At 42.3% G+C, this 18,440-nt stretch overlaps 1 protein-coding gene across 5 annotated transcripts in view; it reads right to left on the bottom strand.

The window, feature by feature from the left end:
* PPP1R9A (protein phosphatase 1 regulatory subunit 9A) overlaps positions 1 to 17,989 on the bottom strand; it is a 231,490-nt gene extending 213,501 nt beyond the window's left edge. For all 5 annotated transcript variants that reach the window (XM_040964969.1, XM_040964971.1, XM_040964970.1 and 2 more), the window contains exon 1: positions 16,430 to 17,989. In XM_040964969.1, coding sequence (XP_040820903.1) covers positions 16,430 to 17,794 — 1,365 coding nt within the window. In that variant the 5' untranslated portion in view covers positions 17,795 to 17,989. The remainder of the gene's footprint in view (positions 1 to 16,429) is intronic.
* Positions 17,990 to 18,440: the final 451 nt, after the last annotated feature.

Here is an 18,440-nt window from a genome sequence, read left to right as displayed (position 1 = left end):
TTCAAAGACCAAGCTGGCATAAACAGGTTTAGGAGCATGCTGTCCAGCGCCTAGCTGGCCTCCGAGTCTACGTGTGAAGTGGCAAGCACACACTACGAACAGTCTGTGAACCAGGATCACACTGCCAGTTCTGATGGACATCGCCAGCAGCATGCTCCACTCCGCACACAGAGGACATTGCTTCTGTGACAGATGCTTAACGGAAAGAACAGAGAGCTGGTGCATTTCCTCCAACACTACCTAAACATCAGCAATGCTGGAAGGAGGCACACAGCAAGATGCCCATGAAGATCTGAAGCCTTCAATATATGTAATCATTATCAATCCTTTTTTATTCTTAAGATTTATTGATTTATTTGAAAGAGTGACAGAGAAGAGAGGGAGAGAAAGAAAACTTCCATCAACTGATTTGCTCCCGAGATGGCTGCAACAGACAGGACTAGGCCAGGCTGAAGCCAGAGCCAAGAGCTTCTTTCCAGCTGCCCGTGTGGGTGGGCCATCTTGGTTTTACCAGGTTACTAAGAAGCAGCTGGACACAGTGCAGCAGCTGGGACACAAATCTGCACCTTTATGGAATGCCAGGGTTGCAGGTGGCCACTTTATTTGTTATGCCACATCAGCCCAACCTCCTTTTATTCTCAAAAATTATATATGGTCACCCTGTGCATGTATCTACATCACAGTGGTTATTACACTATCCTATAGATGTTTTCTTCTTGAAGAGCAAAAGTTTGTCTCACCATAATATCCACAGAGCACTACTCCAAGCTCAGCATTTTGTTCATGTTCAACATTCGTTAACTTAACTACTCAGAAGACAACATTCCTTTAAATAGTCATAGCATGAGCAGTTCTCTTTTTTAAGATTTATTTATTTTTATTGCAAAGTCAGACATATACAGGGAGGAGGAGAGACAGAGAGGAAGATCTTCCGTCCAACAATTCACTCCCCAATTGGACACAATGGCCAGAGTTGAACTGATCCAAAGCCAGGAGCCTGGATCCTCTTCCGGTCTCCCACATGGGTGCAGGGTCCCAAGGCTTTGGGCCATCCTCGACTGCTTTCCCAGGCTACAAGCAGGGAGCTGGATGGGAAGCAGGATTGCCAGAATTAGAACTGGTGCCTATATGGAATCCCGGCGCATTCAAGGCGAGGACTTTAGCCACTAGGACATAGTGCCATGCCCAATATGAGCAGTTTTTTTACAAACTGCTGATAGATGACTTATACCTACATAATATTGGATATTAATCTCAAAATGAAAAAGTGCCAGTAGCAATAAAATCACATTTGATATATAAGCTCCATTCAATTAACACAAGCTCTCTATATTAAATCATATATTCTTATCAACATCTTTCTAAAAGGTATTTTTATTATATCCATTTTAGAAATGGGAAAACTGTAACTTTCATAGCTTATTTTTTAAAATAAAGATGTTACCAGGGGCTCTGAAAATACTAATATTATTCTTCTGTTTCACTGTCTACACTGCTTTGTACAGAACATCTTTCTGTACAGTTTCAGACATGTAATAAGCTCAAAAAGTTATTATTGTATTTACAAAGAAAATCAAAAGAAAACAGCTTAGCCATTCTCTTCCTCAGGGTACTATTAAGAACTATTTCTGCCTAGGGAAAATGTGTTTATACATAAACACATTTACTTGAACAAGCAAAACCATTCCGTATTTGAGACTAATAACAATCACCAGACATCTTGCAGATAATGTAATTCATGGAGGAACCAAACAGGCAAAAAATGTAATTTCAAGGCCTTGGATTTTTTTTTCTATGTAATTTATAACTAATTGCTTACAAATCACAGAGGAAAAATGGAAAACTCTTTCCTAGATACACAGAGGTCATACCCAGCAAGAGCTTTATTAAAGAATGTAATTACTTTGATAGTTGGTTTATCACAGTTACAACATCACTCTGGAAGTAAAACTAAACACAACTCTAAGATCAATATTTTGGACTAAGGAGAGTAATGACCCACTGAAGTAACTCTTCTTCAGTTATTGAAAACAACAAAAAATAACACCTTTAAGTAAACAAGTCAGTAAATAAAAGAGGGAGACAAACATAAAATCATAAAAATAAATCAATTTTCTTCTTTAAATGTCTAATAACTTTCATTGTTAAGAGTGTAGCTAAGAGGGTCCTTCAAAGAGTTTGTGGAAAGTTAAATCAAAAGATAAATTTGTTTGGATGTAAAATTTCAAATTCCATGCATATGAGTGGCTTCAAAAAGTCCATGGAAAATATGTACTATGAAAAAAAATCATGCATAAATTTCAAAGAGAAAAAAAAATTTAACCCACCAAAAAATTTACCTTTTAACCCTATTGTTTACAAACTTTCTAAAGTATTCTCATTCACTCACATACTCAAATGAGAAAAGTTAGAGCAAGGTAATTCGAAAAAGTTTTTAGTTACTTGAAAGACAGAAGCACAGAGTTCAAAAGGGGAGGGAGGAGAGATTATCTATCCACTGTTCACTCCACAAAATTGCCGCACCAGCCAAGGCAGTGTCAGGCCAACGCCCAAAGCCAGGAACCTGCTCTGGGTCTCCCACCTGTATAGCGGGGCCATATCACTTGCACTATCTTCTGCTGCTTTCCCAGGAGCATTTAACAGGGAACTGGATTGGAAGTGCAACAGTAGGGACTTCAACCAGCACTCAGTTGGTATGTGGTGGTCACAGGTAGAAGTCTAATGCACTATGCCACAACATTGGCCCTCCCAAGTTTTAGATAAGCAGCTTTGCAGCTATGTGATGGAGGCTCAACTTCCTGATTCTCTCACAACTAATCACAATCTGGGAAGATTCACTAAGGGCAGAAGGAAAAAGCACAAAAATGAGTGCCTTCCCTTTCAACCTCTCCTCTGCCACATGGCACACAATCACCTAGCAATGATTGCTTCTGGTTACATGGGTATCATCATTATTTCACATGACAATCAACTGAGGTTTCTGAAATGAAAGAGGCAAGAAGCTTCAGCAAGCCAAAGCAGCTGCAGGAAGAGTATAGTCTGTAGCAGTCACTTGGCTCTCATGCACAACTGCCAACTACAAAGAAATCACACCTGCACTGCACATACACCATATTATTTTCATTATCCCAGTGCGACCTCCAGATGGGGGAGGAGGAACCACAGGTAATAAACATGAAGGCTATCAACACCGATTCATGACAGTTTTGGAGACACAAGAATAAAACAAAGACATCATTCTTAAACTCTCAATAAGCTTTTTTTTTTAAAGGTTAATCCATTTTTATTGGAAAGGCAGAACAGATTTACAGAGAGCAGGGGAGACAGGAAGATCTTCCATCAATCGGTAAACTCCCCAAATGACCACAATGGCCGGAACTGAGCTGAGCCAAAGGCAGAAACCAGGACCAATAGCTTCCTCCAGGTCTCCCATGCAGGTGCAGGGTTCCAAGGCTTTGGGCTGTCCTCAGCTGGTTTCCCAGGCCATAAGCAGGGAGCTGTACGGGAAGTGGAGCAGTTAGGATATGAACCAGTATCCATATGGAATCTGGCGCTTGCAAGGTAAGGAGTTAGCCAATTGAGTAATCATGCCAGGCCCTTGACAAACTTTCTTAAGACGATCCTTGTCAGCAGGATCTGAATGCAGGTCCCTGAATCCAAACCAACTGATCTTCCATCATAACTATTACACACAGACAAGAAAATCATTCAGTAGATTTTCTTGGAATACCAGGAACAGGGTCAGTGCCATGACTCAACTAATTAATTTTCTGCATGCAAAGGCTTTGGACCATGTGTGGTTGACCTAGCAGAGGCTTCTGGCTCCTGGCTTTGGATTGGCTTAGCTCTGACTGTTGCACCCATTTGGAGAGTGAACCAGAGGATGGAGGATCTTTCTCTCTGCCTTTCCCTAAATCTATTCTGTGTTTCCAATAAAAATAAATATTAAAAAAAGGAACTCAGAGTCAAAAACTCATTAACTGTCAACTGTGAGCTAGGATTTTTGTGATCACTACCTCTGCCAACAGAGTGTTTTCCAGAGAGCTCTCAGTTCCTTCAGGTCCTGCTTAGGGAACCCAGACTAGGCACCAGCAACATAGTAAGCCCACAGGTGGCTTGTCTCCCGTTGAGGAACCAAGTATCTTTCCAAACTGGTGCACAGTCATCAGACAAAGCAAGTCACTGCTTCAACTTATTTCTCAAGACAAATATATATAAGCATCTGAAAGCACAACCAGTAAATACCTATCTTGAACTTGTAATGTCGTTTTTCCAATGTAATCTTTAATAGCAAAAACATGTGTTTTATTTGTGAATATTGCCTTTTTCTTTTCAAATTATAATTGCAAATATTTATAAAGATCATTAATACTACAAACTCAATATTCAATACTAGCCACATCATAGTAAGTCTTAAGTACATTCAGTGGAAAAACAATAACATCAGATTGTTTAGTAAAGCAATTTAATTAGATCTTCACAGGAACCTAGAAAATGCAAGAATTGCTTAAAACTCTAAGATTAGAATTATCAGCTGATCTCATTAGGTGGAATTACTATTTTAAATTGGTAATTTTCAGAAATCTTGCATACCCAAAAATACATTTCCTGAGCACAGAATATGATCCGCCAAAGCTTTTCTAAGATGGAAAGCCATCCAGTATGTGAACTGATCTGTGACACTCACTAAAAATGAAATATATGACCACAGAGTCTAATCATACGTCCAATGGATCTCTTTTCAGCCAATACTTTTATTCTCTGTGAACAACAGGAAACTGATTGTTGGCTGGTGTTTCAGAGCAGGAAACACACTCAAAACAACTCTGGAGAGGCCCGGAACTAAAATCCTGTTTTTAACTGAGTGTACGCAAGTTCTTTCCCAGGACTGCAGGTAAGTACTTCCACACTCCATGCAAATGAAGGGCAGGAGCCTCAGGAATCAACCAGATAAAAAGATCTTACTTCACATGGTTATATTATCAGGCTTTCTTTAAACAAATGTTTATTGTGTTTTATAACACCACTAATTAAAATGTTTCATTTCTCTTGCAACGTATCTAGCTTTTAAGTGTCATTTTTTAAAAAAGAAACATTCCACAGTATTGCCTTCCTAATAGCTGAACTCAAGGAAAATGTCCAACATGTAAGCAAATACTACAGTCATAAAATGAGTGGGAAGGGTTTTCTTATCCTGCAATAACTTACTCACTTTGCTACCAACTTAATATCAGCTTTATCAAAGGTTTACCAAAACAACGCATTTAATGAATTTAATCGTCAAAAACTCATTTTCTTAAACTAATTTACATTTTTCAAGTAATTTTTTCATGGTATGCCCTCCAAATGAGATTACACTTAGCTATTAGAACCTTCCAGTGGATTAAAAAAGGGTTTTGTTAACTTCCTTAAATTTTGCCTCTAATCATTCCCACTGCATCCTGCCACCATTATTTATGATTGAAGACGTTGCCTATAATTCATTGTAAAAAAATAATAAGCCTATAAACATCTTAAAATATTGCCTTTGTTCTCTCCATCTAGAAACTGCCAAAATTAACATTTTAATATACATGTTTTCCATCTGTCTTCTTGATGCAAATATGCAAACTTATTTTAAAATAAAAATATGATATAAATACATATTATCTAGCCATCCATTTTTGTGAAGTATTTCCCATCTTCAATCTTAAGAAACCTGAGTTTATATAAGTTGTGTTAACTTACTACCAGTACAGACATTAGTCCCTACTAACTATCACGAACCCAAAAAAGCAAAAAGTACTCAGAATTTATCTCCAAAAAGGCCTGTAAACACATGGAAGCCTTGAACCTCACCAAGTAGAAATTATGACAGACTCTCACCTACCAAACTGAAAATCATAAAGCTTACAAATGGTACCAAGCTTCGATGGAGGGACCCTAACAAACCTAAATAATTAGTTGTCAACTAATAGAACTTTCTGAATAATAACCCAGGCACTGTGTATCAAGTACATTAAAATGCTTTGGTCAGCATTTTTTTTAGAAATTTATTTTAAATACATAATCATAAATAATGCTAGATACTCAGGTAAAAAACAAATTAGCTTAGTGTTAATATTATAAGCACTCTATCAAAGGTCAATAAGGAAACAAGACCAGGAGCTTAGCACAGTGTTTAAGACACCACTGGCCCACATGGAAGTGCCTGGGTTCAATTCCCAGGTCCCGCTCCGACTAATGCAGACCTGAGCAGGAAACAATGATGGTTCAGGAATTTGGGTTTCTCCATCTACGTGGGAGATGTGGATTGTGATCAACACACCAGGTGGTAGGCCAGATACAGCCGCAGACACTGAGCATCCAGGGGCTGAAGCAGCAGGTGGAACTTTAACATCTCAGTATCTCTCTTCCCTAATATATTTACATATAAATTATTATATAATATTTGTATATGTGTATTTGTAAAAAAATTCATAAAGAAACCCAAGAAGAACTGGTTTACAAGCTGATTCTTGAGTTCTGCTTTCACTGCCAAAGCACAGATTTTCATTCCTGGTTTAGCCTTTATTTTTATAAGATTTGTTTACATGTGTGTTTGCTTTAGTGCACAGAGCACAGGGTCTCAAAATTTCTGAGGGGATAAGTGCTTTAGTCAAAAAGCATATTATATAATACATTACGGACAACTCTACCTATATAACAACTTCTAAAATTAAACATTTTTTGCACTGGTGAGTAAGATGACAAATAGCATTTAGTTTTTGTCCGAGAAATGGCTTCTTTTCTAAGCCAAAGAAGTACATATTATATGAGTTGACTAAGAATGAAAAGTATGCTATTTTTCTTCTCCTACCAAACAACTTTAAACACTCATTTTAATTAGAAAAAGAATCCATCAGTAGAGCATTGTCTCAAAAGCAGAACTCAAACACTGGCCAGTAGAGGCTGACCTGGCAAACTGGGTTAAGCCACTGCCTATGACACCTGCATTCCTCACTGGGGTGATGTTTAAGTCCCAGGCGTGGTGCTTCCAATCCAGCTTCCTGCTAATGCACCCTGCAAGGGCAGCAGATGATGGTTCAAGTGCTCAGGCCCTTGCCACCCATATGGAAGCGTCCAGTGTCGGCCTGGCCCAGACCTGGCTGTTGCTGTCATTTGGGGAGTGAAGCAACAGACAGAACATATCTGCCCAGCTAGCTCGCTCTCTCTCTCTCTCCCTCTATGTACCCACCCCTTTGTCTACCCTCTCTCTTCCTTTGTCATTCTTTCATTCAAGCAAATATGTAAATAAATACATAAATCTGGTTTTTTTAACTGTTCAATAAACCTCTATTGTGGTCCCTGAAATATCTTAAGACTCATCTCTGTTTAAAATGCTTACGAATAGCCAAATTGTGTTATGAATATGCTCTTTCCTTACCTGTTTTAGCAAGAGTAGAAGTAAAAAGAAATGTGTTGGAGGATAAATCTGATGTGGGTAAAAGGAAAAAAAAATAAATAAAGTGAGCTTCATGAGACAGTCTCAGCATCATCTGCTTCTTGGCCATGAAAAGGCACCAGGAGAGCAGCTGTCAGGACCTGCTCACGATGCCGCCAATCCAGCCCTCCCAGAATGAAACCCCACGACCAGGACTGTTCCACCTTCTATCCCCTTCCAGGCACACACATCCCAACCCACCCACTTGTCTCAACTGGCATAGAAACTTAATTGGAAGATGAACTTCCCTCAGCACAAAGGTCATTATTGGGCTCCAGAAAGTAATTACGTCTGTGAGCCTCTTCATTTAAGACCATTTATTATCAACCATAGATGAATGGGGAACAGCTTTGACAATACAAATGCTTTTTTGAAATTCCAATGAAATGGATTATATAAGCAAAGAAGAGCACTTTCCCCTTCTAAGGAATCCCATGTAGCTTTATTCCCTGCATATTTCACTGCCTCGTTTGAAAGGACAGTAATATGAGAAAGAGGTAATAAGTTAGGCTAAAAAATATTAGAATTGTGCAAAAAATGTATCAATATTTCAATCATGTTGAACTGAGTGAAGCTATTTCCAGAACAAAACTGAATGATGCAATTAATGTGTCAGCAACTACATTACGAAACAATTCTTTCCTTATTATTAGGTTCTTCAACTGTTTCAATATACAGCTCAACCCAGACTTTTAAAGTCAAATGACTCTAAATAGCCACTCTATGAAAACATACTCCTTGGATTCAATATTTTAAAGAATTTACTTTTTATTATAATCTACAGCATAAATTACATTCTCAGTCTAATAAAAATTATTCGATATTTCAAGAGATGATCATTTTTTTTAATATCACCATTCGTTATTAAGCATTGTGGTTCCACACAAAAGTGTTTAAGGATTTGAGAATGACAAGGCCTCAAAACTGAGAAGGAATTTTAGTGCTCAATGAGAAATTACAAGTAAAAAAAAAAGAAAGAAAGAAAAAAAGGCATAGCCTCACAAGGCACATTTGTCTAACTCTACCAAAAAATCCAAGTAATTTTCAGCATCATTTTTACTATTACCGGATAATAACATTTCATAGTAGGGAAGGGCATTTCACACGACTGTGAGGTCACTGCATGGACAGACTGATTCCAGTCCCAAACATCCAGCTGCCAACCCAGCTTCCTACTAACGCACACCTCAGAAAGCAGAAGGTCATGGCCAATTACCAGGGGCCTGAACACCCAGGCAGGAGATCAAGACATTTCTGGGCTCCTGACCTCAGCCTGGCCAGCCCTGGCTGGGGGTGAGGGGGGCGCATTTGGAGGAATGAACCAACAGATGGACGATCTCTCTCGCTAACTCTCACTCTCATCATAAAATGAAAACAGTTGTTTAGTTTCAAAATAATATGAGTATGCTTTAGTAGACAGCAATCTAACAAATTTAAATAAATGCCTGTCCCAAATCAATCATGTCTCAGATGGTTAGGATGCAGACAGGAGCAAGTAGGAATATGGCAGCCAGTAGCCGTCCAAGCGCAGGTGTAGTCAATGTGATGGGTTATGAAAGCAGCGCTAACAGCATTGACACGGAGCTGAACATCAGGTGCTGGAGAAGGCTAGGGTGCCCTCGTCCTGCAAAGAACAACGGCTCAAAGGGGAGAATCGGCATGAGCTCCATGTGTGTGCCTGCTGAATCAGACGCATGCTTCACCAAGCCAAGTGGAGGCGATATTTATAGAAATGCAATGTCCCAAGCACGGGAGCTGTTCCAATCAGCCTTTGCCACAGAAACCTACTTTTTCTCAGTTACACGACTCACTCCTTGGATCCTGCTGTCTCCCTGGCTTGCCATCGGCTATGAAATTGCATAACAAGGCAGACAGCAACTGTGCAACCACCTCCAACCACTTAATTTTAAGACCATGTGTCCATCCAGGATAACCTTTTCCCTGATCCTCTGGACTTCCCTCTACCCTGCTAGCCTCAAGGTGCCTGAAGCATAAGATATCCCCCAGCCTTTTTCATTTTGTCTCCTACGCAGAAGCAGATCCACAGAGACAGAACATAGACTGTTGCTTGCCAGAGAAGGGAAGAGGAATCTAGCATGACTTGTAACAGGCATGAGATTTCTCCCGAGGAAGACAGAAACAAAGGCGATGATTGTGTAACACTGTGAACACGTGGAAAACCTCTCAATTGAGCCCTTCAGAGCAGTGAAGTTCATGTTATTTGAATTCCATCTTTACAATAAACTGCAAGTTAAAAGTAAATAAGTAGGGGGCTGGCATTGTGGCGCAGCAGTTAAAGCATCCACCTGCAACACTGGCATCTCATAGGGGCACTGGTTCAAGTTCCAGCTGCTCTTTCGGATCCAGATTCCTGCTAACGTGCCTGGGAAAGTGGCAGACCACGGTCCAACTCTTTGATCCCCTAACCCCATGTGGAAGACTTGGAAGAAGCTCCTCCTTCCCGGCTTCAGACTGACCCAGCTGCAGCTGCCGTGTCAAACATCAAGTGAACCAGCAGATGGAAGATATTCTCTCTCACTGTCTCTGCCACTGTCTCTGTCACCCCTCCTCTCTGTAACTCTTTCAAATAAATGAAAAACAAATTATTTAAAAAGTAAGGAAAAACGACCATGTGCGCCCATGCAGGAGCAAACTCCTCCTTCCAAGTAACAAACTCCCTGTAACTGTAATCATGCAGACAGAAGCTGGAAGATCATTTGTCAGCAATACACTGCTGAAGGACTTGCTGAAGAGCCTGGGAAATTACATTAGATGACCTTTAAGTAGTTTTCATTTCCAAATTTCTGTGTCACAAAACAACATAAAGAGATTAGAACTGGGAAAAAATGTTAAAAGCAGCCAGGAAGAAGAGAAAGCACAACTCCTTAGCTTTCTTCCTTTTCAAAATGAGTACTGTAGAATATAATGAAGCAAAAGGACAAATATTGAATAGGTCCAAAACCCAAGAGTCTGGGAAAGCTCGGGGTTCTCCTGACCAGTGGGCCCCGAGACCACCGAGGGGTGAGCCGACGGTGGTGGTCTTTGACTGCAGAACCACCACAAATAAACTGGTAAGCGATGTCCATTTCTAGAGAAAAACTTACAAGCTTTTTTTAAGAGTTAAAAAAAAGGGAGGGGGGAGGCAGAAGGACGGTCCCGACAGTACTCCCACCACCACCGACACTGTAATTGGCTAGTACACATGGCTATCTCTCCGGACATCCAATCACTGATCACATTCCACACGCAGGGCTAAAAGCTGTGCATTGAACCAAGGGCAGGTAAGCCGGGATTCACTGGCGCACAAAAGCTAGCACCTGGGCTGAAACCTACACTCTGGGCATATTCATTACATGTGGCTGATGAACAGGATGGGGTCGCATCTGGCTTCTTAAAGACCTAGTGCAGCTCGTCCAAGGACAGAGAAGAGACGGGGGTGCAACCCACTGCTCCCATTGCATATCCAGTTAACAGGCAGGCTGAGGTCTTGGTAAGCCAAGACCAAGGTCAGGGGGTTCCCCTGGGGACAGGGTGCTGTGTGCCTACAGGCCCCCACATGGGCTAAGCAAGCAGAGACCCAGGAGCAGTCTCCCACAAGAAAACTCAAGGGAAAAAAAAAAACTGAGCAATTAGATAACACTCCCAAAATCAACCAATAATTTTCTGAATTTAACATACAAGGTTTTGAGTCATCCTCCTCTGCTGTCCCAGGATACAAGAAGGAAGCTGGAAGGGAAGTGGAGCAGTTAGGACACGAACCAGTGCCCATACGGGGTCCCACACGTACAAGATGAAGATTTTAGCCACTAGGGTGCCGTACCAGGCCCTAGTGCCTTATCTTTAACAACTATGATACCAACAACTAGTGTTGTTTATGAAGACATTTAGAAGAAAAAATATTTATGACCCGAGAAGTAAGAAACTTTAAACTTTTCCACAGTGTACATGCCAGAGGATATCTGAAGTCATGTGCACCAGAAACAATCCCTCGACAGGACACTGGGCACAGTGGATGAAGCTGACTCTTGGGACACCTGAACCTCACATCTGAATACCTGACATCGAGTCCCAGGAACACTCTGCTTCCAGTTCAGCTCCCTGCTAATGTACCTGCCATGCAGGAGATGATGCCCAAGCACTTGGGTTCCTGCCGCCCCTGAGGCAGACACAGGTGGAGCTCCAGGCTCCTGTCTTCTGCCTGACAGCCCTGGCTGCTGTAGGCCTTTAGATGGCAGATGGAAGCTCTCCCTGACTCTGTTCCTCCATCTCTTTTTCTTATTCTTTCAAACATAAATAAATGAAACCTTTTTAAAAAATCTCTTTTAAACATCAAATGACCATTCATTGTTCAGTTTTTTAAAAAGCAGTATAATGTTTATTTATTGAATTTTAGAGGCAATACAACAGGTATTCACTATACAATTTTATATGGTGCATTAAAATACTTATTTCATTATAAACTGTTATGTTTCAAAACATCAAAACCTAAAAGGAAATCTAATTCAAATGTTAAACCAAAGTTACATGAATTAAAACAAGTTAAATGAGTTTCTCTAGAAGTGTATTAATTTGGGCATCCAAAAGAATAAGACCCAGCATTTGCAAGCCAACCAAGAAGTTCCTCTTCCATCCAAAGGCTGGGGGCTCACAGAGATCAAGGATGTGCCATAACAGATTCCTTACAATTGTAGGGATCACACCACACTGACACCTATAAACCAAGTGTACTTCACAGGCTCACGCCATGCTTCATCTTCAAAGAACACCTTTCCAGCCAGCCAGTCCCAGCAGCCCCATCTGGACAGCAGTTTCATTAACGCATTGTCCCCAGCATGCAGGGCAGGCAAGCCAGAGGCCTTCACTTCAAATCCTCAGTGCAAAGAGCAAGCTGCATGATTTGCAGCACTAGTACCCGTAAGAAATGCCAGACGGCTGATTCCACTCCAGTCTCTCTCTCCCAAGTTGGCTGTGCCAACTCAGAATACTGGATGCTGCTGGGCACAGGGGGTTAAGTTTGCGACATTGACCCATATCGGAGTGCCATATCAAGTTCCTACTGCTCTGCTTCCTATCCAACTTCCTGATGGCATACTTGGGAAGACTCTGGAAGACGATTCAAGCACTTGCGGCCCTGCTATCCGCGGAAGAGTCAGGATAGAGATCCACCCTCTAGCCTTCACCCTGGCCCAATCTTAGCTGTTGTAGCCTTTTGTGGAGGGAATCAGAAAATGGAAACTCTCTTTGCATGTGTGTGTGTTGGGGGTTGGGGTCCACACTGTCTTTTTTCAAATAAATAAATCTTCAGAGTCTGTGACACAGCTCAAGCAACCAAGCTGAATGGATGAAACTTAGAAAAAGTGATTACAAGTGGTAAAGAAGCTCACAGTTGGTGAGAAAGAGGCAACACTTCAGGCTTAGTTAAGTTTAGAAGAGAATGTAAACTAGTGAAGTGAAGGGAGAATTTAAAAGATAAGTTAAAGCTACGTAAGCAGGGAGTGGGCATTTAATCTAGTGGTTAAGATGCCAGTGCAGGGGCTTGTGCTGTAACATATTACGCGAAGCCTCAAGTGCAACACCACATCCTATCTGGGCGCTGGTTTGAGTCCCAGCGGCTCCACTGCCCCTATGTGGGAGATCTAGAAGAAGCTCTGGGCTCCTGACTTAAGTCTGACCTTGCCATTGAGCCCATCTGTGGAGTGAACCAGGGTATGTAAGATTCTGTCTCTCCACTCTCTGTGACTCTTCCAAATTTATTAAAAAAAAAAAAAATCTTAAAAAAATCAAGCAAGCCAGTTGAGCCAGTCATGCCCACATGCCTGTGTTCAGTACCCAGACCCCAGGTTCCTGGGGATCAGGGGAGACAGTTGTGACAGCTCAAGTGGCTGGCCTTCTGACACCCACACGCAACATCTCAATGGAGCTCTGGTCTCTGGGCTTCACTCCTGCCCAGCCCCGCTACCACAGGCATTTGGGGAATAAGCCAGCATGGGTCTCCCTCTCCTCTCCCTCCTACTCCCTCTCAAATACATTTTTTAAAAACTAAGTAATAACCTGGGACACTTGACACCAAAAAATAAAAAGCCAGAATAAAACATAAGATGGAACAAATGAGATTTACTAACGGACAGAAAGGGATAGAAAGACCAAGTCACCCCGATGCCATCTGTGACCTAACACCTGTGTTGCCTCCTTAGCAGCCTCCCCCTCAGGGCTCCAGTATGGTCTTATTCTGAATCTCCAAAAGTTCTACCAAAACAAAACAAGAAAACTCACGGCTCAGTAGCAGGTCAATCACAGTCGTAGGTGGGTATACCTGCCTGGCATCTCTTCAGTAGGGTGAGCAGGGATCACTGCCTAGGCAATCAGGAATTCCTGCAGTTTGGGCTCAAACGACGCTCTCAGCCTCATCACCATCAGCGGAGAAACCAAGGGGAGGCAGACACAGGACGAGAAGCTATTCACCTGGGACGCAGGAGCTGTGGTTCCTCCTGCCTTGTTTGCACATTGTGAACAGAATAAGGAAAGACGTCGGAAACAACTTCATGCATTCTCTCCCAAATCACCAGTCAAAGCCCTTTTATTCTATGTATTTAGTACAGCCACATTCTCTTTAAAAGAACTCACAGGGCATCAGATAGTTTAGCAGCTTCTCACATTTGCGTTATACGGGTTATAGTTAAAATGTGCTTTAAAATTGACTCTACATGCTTACAGAAGAGATGAACTTAAGAGATCTGTGTTTCTTCTACAGATGACAACAAAACAAAACACACATGATTAGCCTTCAATAAATACTTAATGGATTTAATTATTACCATTCTCCAGACCAAAAGAAAAGGAAAAAAAACGCCTTAATTAGAGATTAACCCAGACACTACAACCACCACCACCACTAGAATGCAGCCCTAAAAAATTCCAAGCGGATCCATTTGCATGTTAAGGAATGGAAGCAGCAAGAAGGAATAATTGTTTTATTCATCACAAAGGGGCTAATAACGGATCTTCTGTTTTCAAACTCAATTCACTCCAACCAGCATTGTTAATTGCCCACGCACAATGCGCTATCTTCTCACAAATCAGGTTAGAACGAAGTTCTGGATGAAATGGCTTATCCTTCAATATATGTAATTTATAATCATCTTTGCCATATGAAATCCAGGGCCCTTATTATGTGAAAATTAAGAGCATCAGTATCAAAAACTGCTTGAATTTCCTAGGATCGTACTCAAAGAACTATATCTGCGTGCATATGAACAGACAGATCCCAATGAGGAATCTTCCGGGAACCATTAGGCACACGCCTGTTAAATTTTGTGCAGCACGGCACTGAATGCAAGGTGGGTGTCTCCTGTGGTTGAAGGCGCACTGTTCTAACTTGGTACATTTTCATAAGCTCCCGTCCTCCTATTAAAAACTAAGCCACTGGGTTTAACAAACTCCTTGAAGAGTTCATTTCAGTTAGCCCTGCGTTATTCAGTGTGAAGCAATTTAATCGTACAGCTTTCTTCCTGAAGGGTACAGAGACGATGTTCAAAGAACACATGAATGGTGAGATTAAGGAGCTCACTGGAGACTCGGGCACCTTTGAAGGTAGTGCCCAGAGGCTGAGGGCAGAGGGAGGGTGACAGGACACGGAAGCTCCACAGAGCTACTTCATTCACGTCATTAAACTGCAGTCCAAAATGGTCCATTCTGATCCACAGTCTCTTCTTGACACTAACAAAACCAACATTTTTCCTGCTAACACCTGTGGATGATTTCACAGATCACTACTTCAATGTAACATAGCATTTCACCATTAAAGAACTGTCAGCTTTCCTTTTGGTTGTTTCCACATCGTCTCAAAGCTTTATATGGAAGCTCATCCTGGAAACAGCTGCAGTGATTTTAGATTTTGAGAGGTATGAAAGGTATGATAGCACATTCCAAATCTATCATACACATAGGTGTCTCACACTACACACACACACACACACACACACACACACACACACACACACACACGAGTAAGCTAAAAGCCCCTGCAAAATAGTGCCGAGCTACACATTTGTCATCCTAACCCTCCAGACTCCCCCAGGACTGAGCCACCAGGCAAGTGCACTTAGCAAGGGCTCATGAGGGACTGCAGATCCTCCGCCAGCCACCTGCTGCCCATCCTGCCATTACCCCTCATCATGTGCCACCATCCGCTGCTGACCGACTCTGTGCTATTCTTCTGTACCAAAGGTCTGCTCTGTGAGGTCATTACAACAGGGCATCTGAATTCAACTGGCATTTATTCCATTTTGAAGAGGTCAAAAATACATCCACGAATGTCAATTCCATCCCTACTACCTTTCACAAAAATTCACCGTAAAGCTACCGAACAAATTCTGAACTCAAAAGCTGGTTACAGCAGTTTTTCAATCCAAGTATTTCAGTCAGCTAATATATTTCCATACACCAAATTCCAATACCAACTAGCAGTGTACACACTCACACACAAATCAGCTCCAACAACATTCCTCACAATCCACTTACACTTAAGTAAGGAATAACTCAGACTTTTGTAAGCAAGTAAATAGAGTATATTATTTCAAAATCACCACAACTTTTCCACTGTTCATTTACCTCATAACCTACAATGTATGGATTAAAAAAAAATGCTATCATTTATAGGTAATTTCACATGCACTTGTTACAGAGGTTGTATTGCAAGCAAATATCCCTAGTTTTCAATCTCCCAGGCGTTGGAAGGTTTCTCAAAATCCCAAAACTTCCTCAACTTTGAGTGCTCACTATTGGTGTCTGCCATTCTAACTTATTGCAACCAATGCAAATGATGCCTCTCAAATGCCAAACTCAAAATGCCTGACAGCAGGTGCGTATCAACAATCTTGGATTCCCAGCCAAAGCTTACAGCACCTTTCCAATCTATTCTGCAACCAGTTAAGCCCCGATGATGCTAAAAACAGAGGACCCACTCACCTTGATAGGAGCACTGCTGAACTTGATCTTCCTGTTGGCTGGGATTTCGTCTTCTTCCGGCAGCCCGAGGATTTCGGAGTAGTCCATGTCAGGCTGGTAGCTGTCGTTCTCGTCACTGTCGTCCTCCTCGTCCTGCTCGGTACCTGTCTCTCCCCAGTCTGAATTATACCTGGATCTCACTCTGTACACGTTGTAGTCACTGTGCATGTATACATGAGAACACTCCAACTCCTGCGCGTCTTCGAGTGCTTCTTTCCCACAAGTGTCTGCAGAAGCTGCCGGAGAGATGAAATCCCCACCTGCGGGGTCTTTCCTTGGTGGCTTGGCTGCCTCCCCCCCAACCAAATCTGCTTCAGCTTCTTCCAAAGATTCGTGGGGTGGGGGGAGGATCCCAGACTTAGGCGCTGCCTGACGGTCAGCACAGGGTTCTTCCCGGACAGACGAGGAATCCTCAGCCTCCTTGCTCTGTGGGATCTCGTCAGTAGCAACTAAAGCTGCAGAGGTCCCTTTAGAAGCCACTTCTGGCACCGGGGCTGTATCAGCCTTGGGAGCATCGGCTGCATCAATACCTTGTTTGCTGGAAGAAGACCACGAATCAGAATCCTTCAGGTGGCCGAATGTGTCGAGGTTGGTGACGGTGACGGTGGGTAAGTGCAGGGGGTAGTGGCCAGTCACCGAATACTCACTGCTCTCAGCCTTCTCACCAGTGACAGCCCCCGGGGAATCAGCATTCTCAAACACTGCACTCAGTTGACTCACGGTTGGAGAGACAGCCTCGGTTCGGGAGCTAAGGCTGTCCAAGGAGTCGGTGCTACCTCGGTTGGACTTGGAGCCGCCCCACTCATCCTGTGGCTCACCCCCTCCAGCCTTCTCCTTCTTTGGGGAATAACGGTTGTTGGGTCCCGATTCATGCATGCTTCTCTCAAACATCCTCCGGGTCTCGGTGAACTTAGAATAGGAAGGACCATCATGCATCGTGTCAAACCTGCTAATTCTCTCAGAAACGGAGGATTCCAGCTTGACCACAGAGCCGTCGGCCTTCTCCAAGAACTCTTTAGGCCTCATTCTTCTCTGAGGGGACGAGGGTCTTCCCTTGCCCCTGGTTTTGGCAATGACCGCAGGGCTCTCGTTGGGTTCCATGCCCATCTGCATGAACAGATTTTTAATTCTGTTGACGTTGGAGCCATACTTCCTGCCCCTGCTCTGCTGGGAGCCCTCGCCACCTTCCTTGGCTTTCTGCTCCCCATCGGACTTGGGCTTGTCAAAGGTGCTTTTCAGTGCCTGGAACTCAGTTCTATATGCATTCCTGTGCGGCGAGGCGCTTCTGAGAGTGGTCCGTTCACCTGAAGATTCTGCTTTCAACATTTTGACTTTAGGGGTCAAAAGCCAATGTTCATAATGATCCAGGGGAAAAAAAAAAACAAAAACAATCCAAATATTTCTCTTCCCTAGCACCTCTCAAAGTGCATACTCTGCAGCAACTGTCCCAGCAGGTGTATTAGCAAGTCATTCACAGAGTTAACACAAAGTGGTTTTATCCAAGCAAGACTCTGAAGTTCATCTGGAACAGAAGAAAACGCATTTCTGAATTCACTGACTTATTTGAATGGCTGTCAGTCAACCAACATATACTTCACTTTCCAAGTGCTTTATTAGCCACATGGCAAACCAAAACAATTATTTTTCTTCAACTGGATAGTTTTTTTTTTTTTAGTCAAGGAGATGAAAGTTACCCCACTTAGTCTTTGGTAACAAAAATGTCTCAAACACAATTTAGAGATTCTACTAAAATTTGCCCCACCACACACACACACAGATTTGCACTTAAGCACATTTGTAATACTTTAGTTCCCAAGAACTGGCTGCTTTTGTAAATGACCCTAACAGTAACCAACAGTTGACAGACCTCCGAGAAGCATCATTTAAAGTCCAGAAAAATCATCCAGGATTCCCCCACAGAGCAGAACTGCTTCCAAGCACAAGTACAAGTTTAGAGTCCATGTTTACAAAC

The sequence above is a fragment of the Ochotona curzoniae genome, unplaced genomic scaffold (genome assembly GCF_017591425.1).
Source record: "Ochotona curzoniae isolate NIBS_2020 unplaced genomic scaffold, NIBS_Ocur_1.0 scaffold_3835, whole genome shotgun sequence".
Classification (NCBI taxonomy): Eukaryota; Metazoa; Chordata; class Mammalia; order Lagomorpha; family Ochotonidae; genus Ochotona; species Ochotona curzoniae.
Note: the sequence above shows the minus strand (reverse complement) of the source record. Positions and strands in the feature narration are given on the sequence as shown.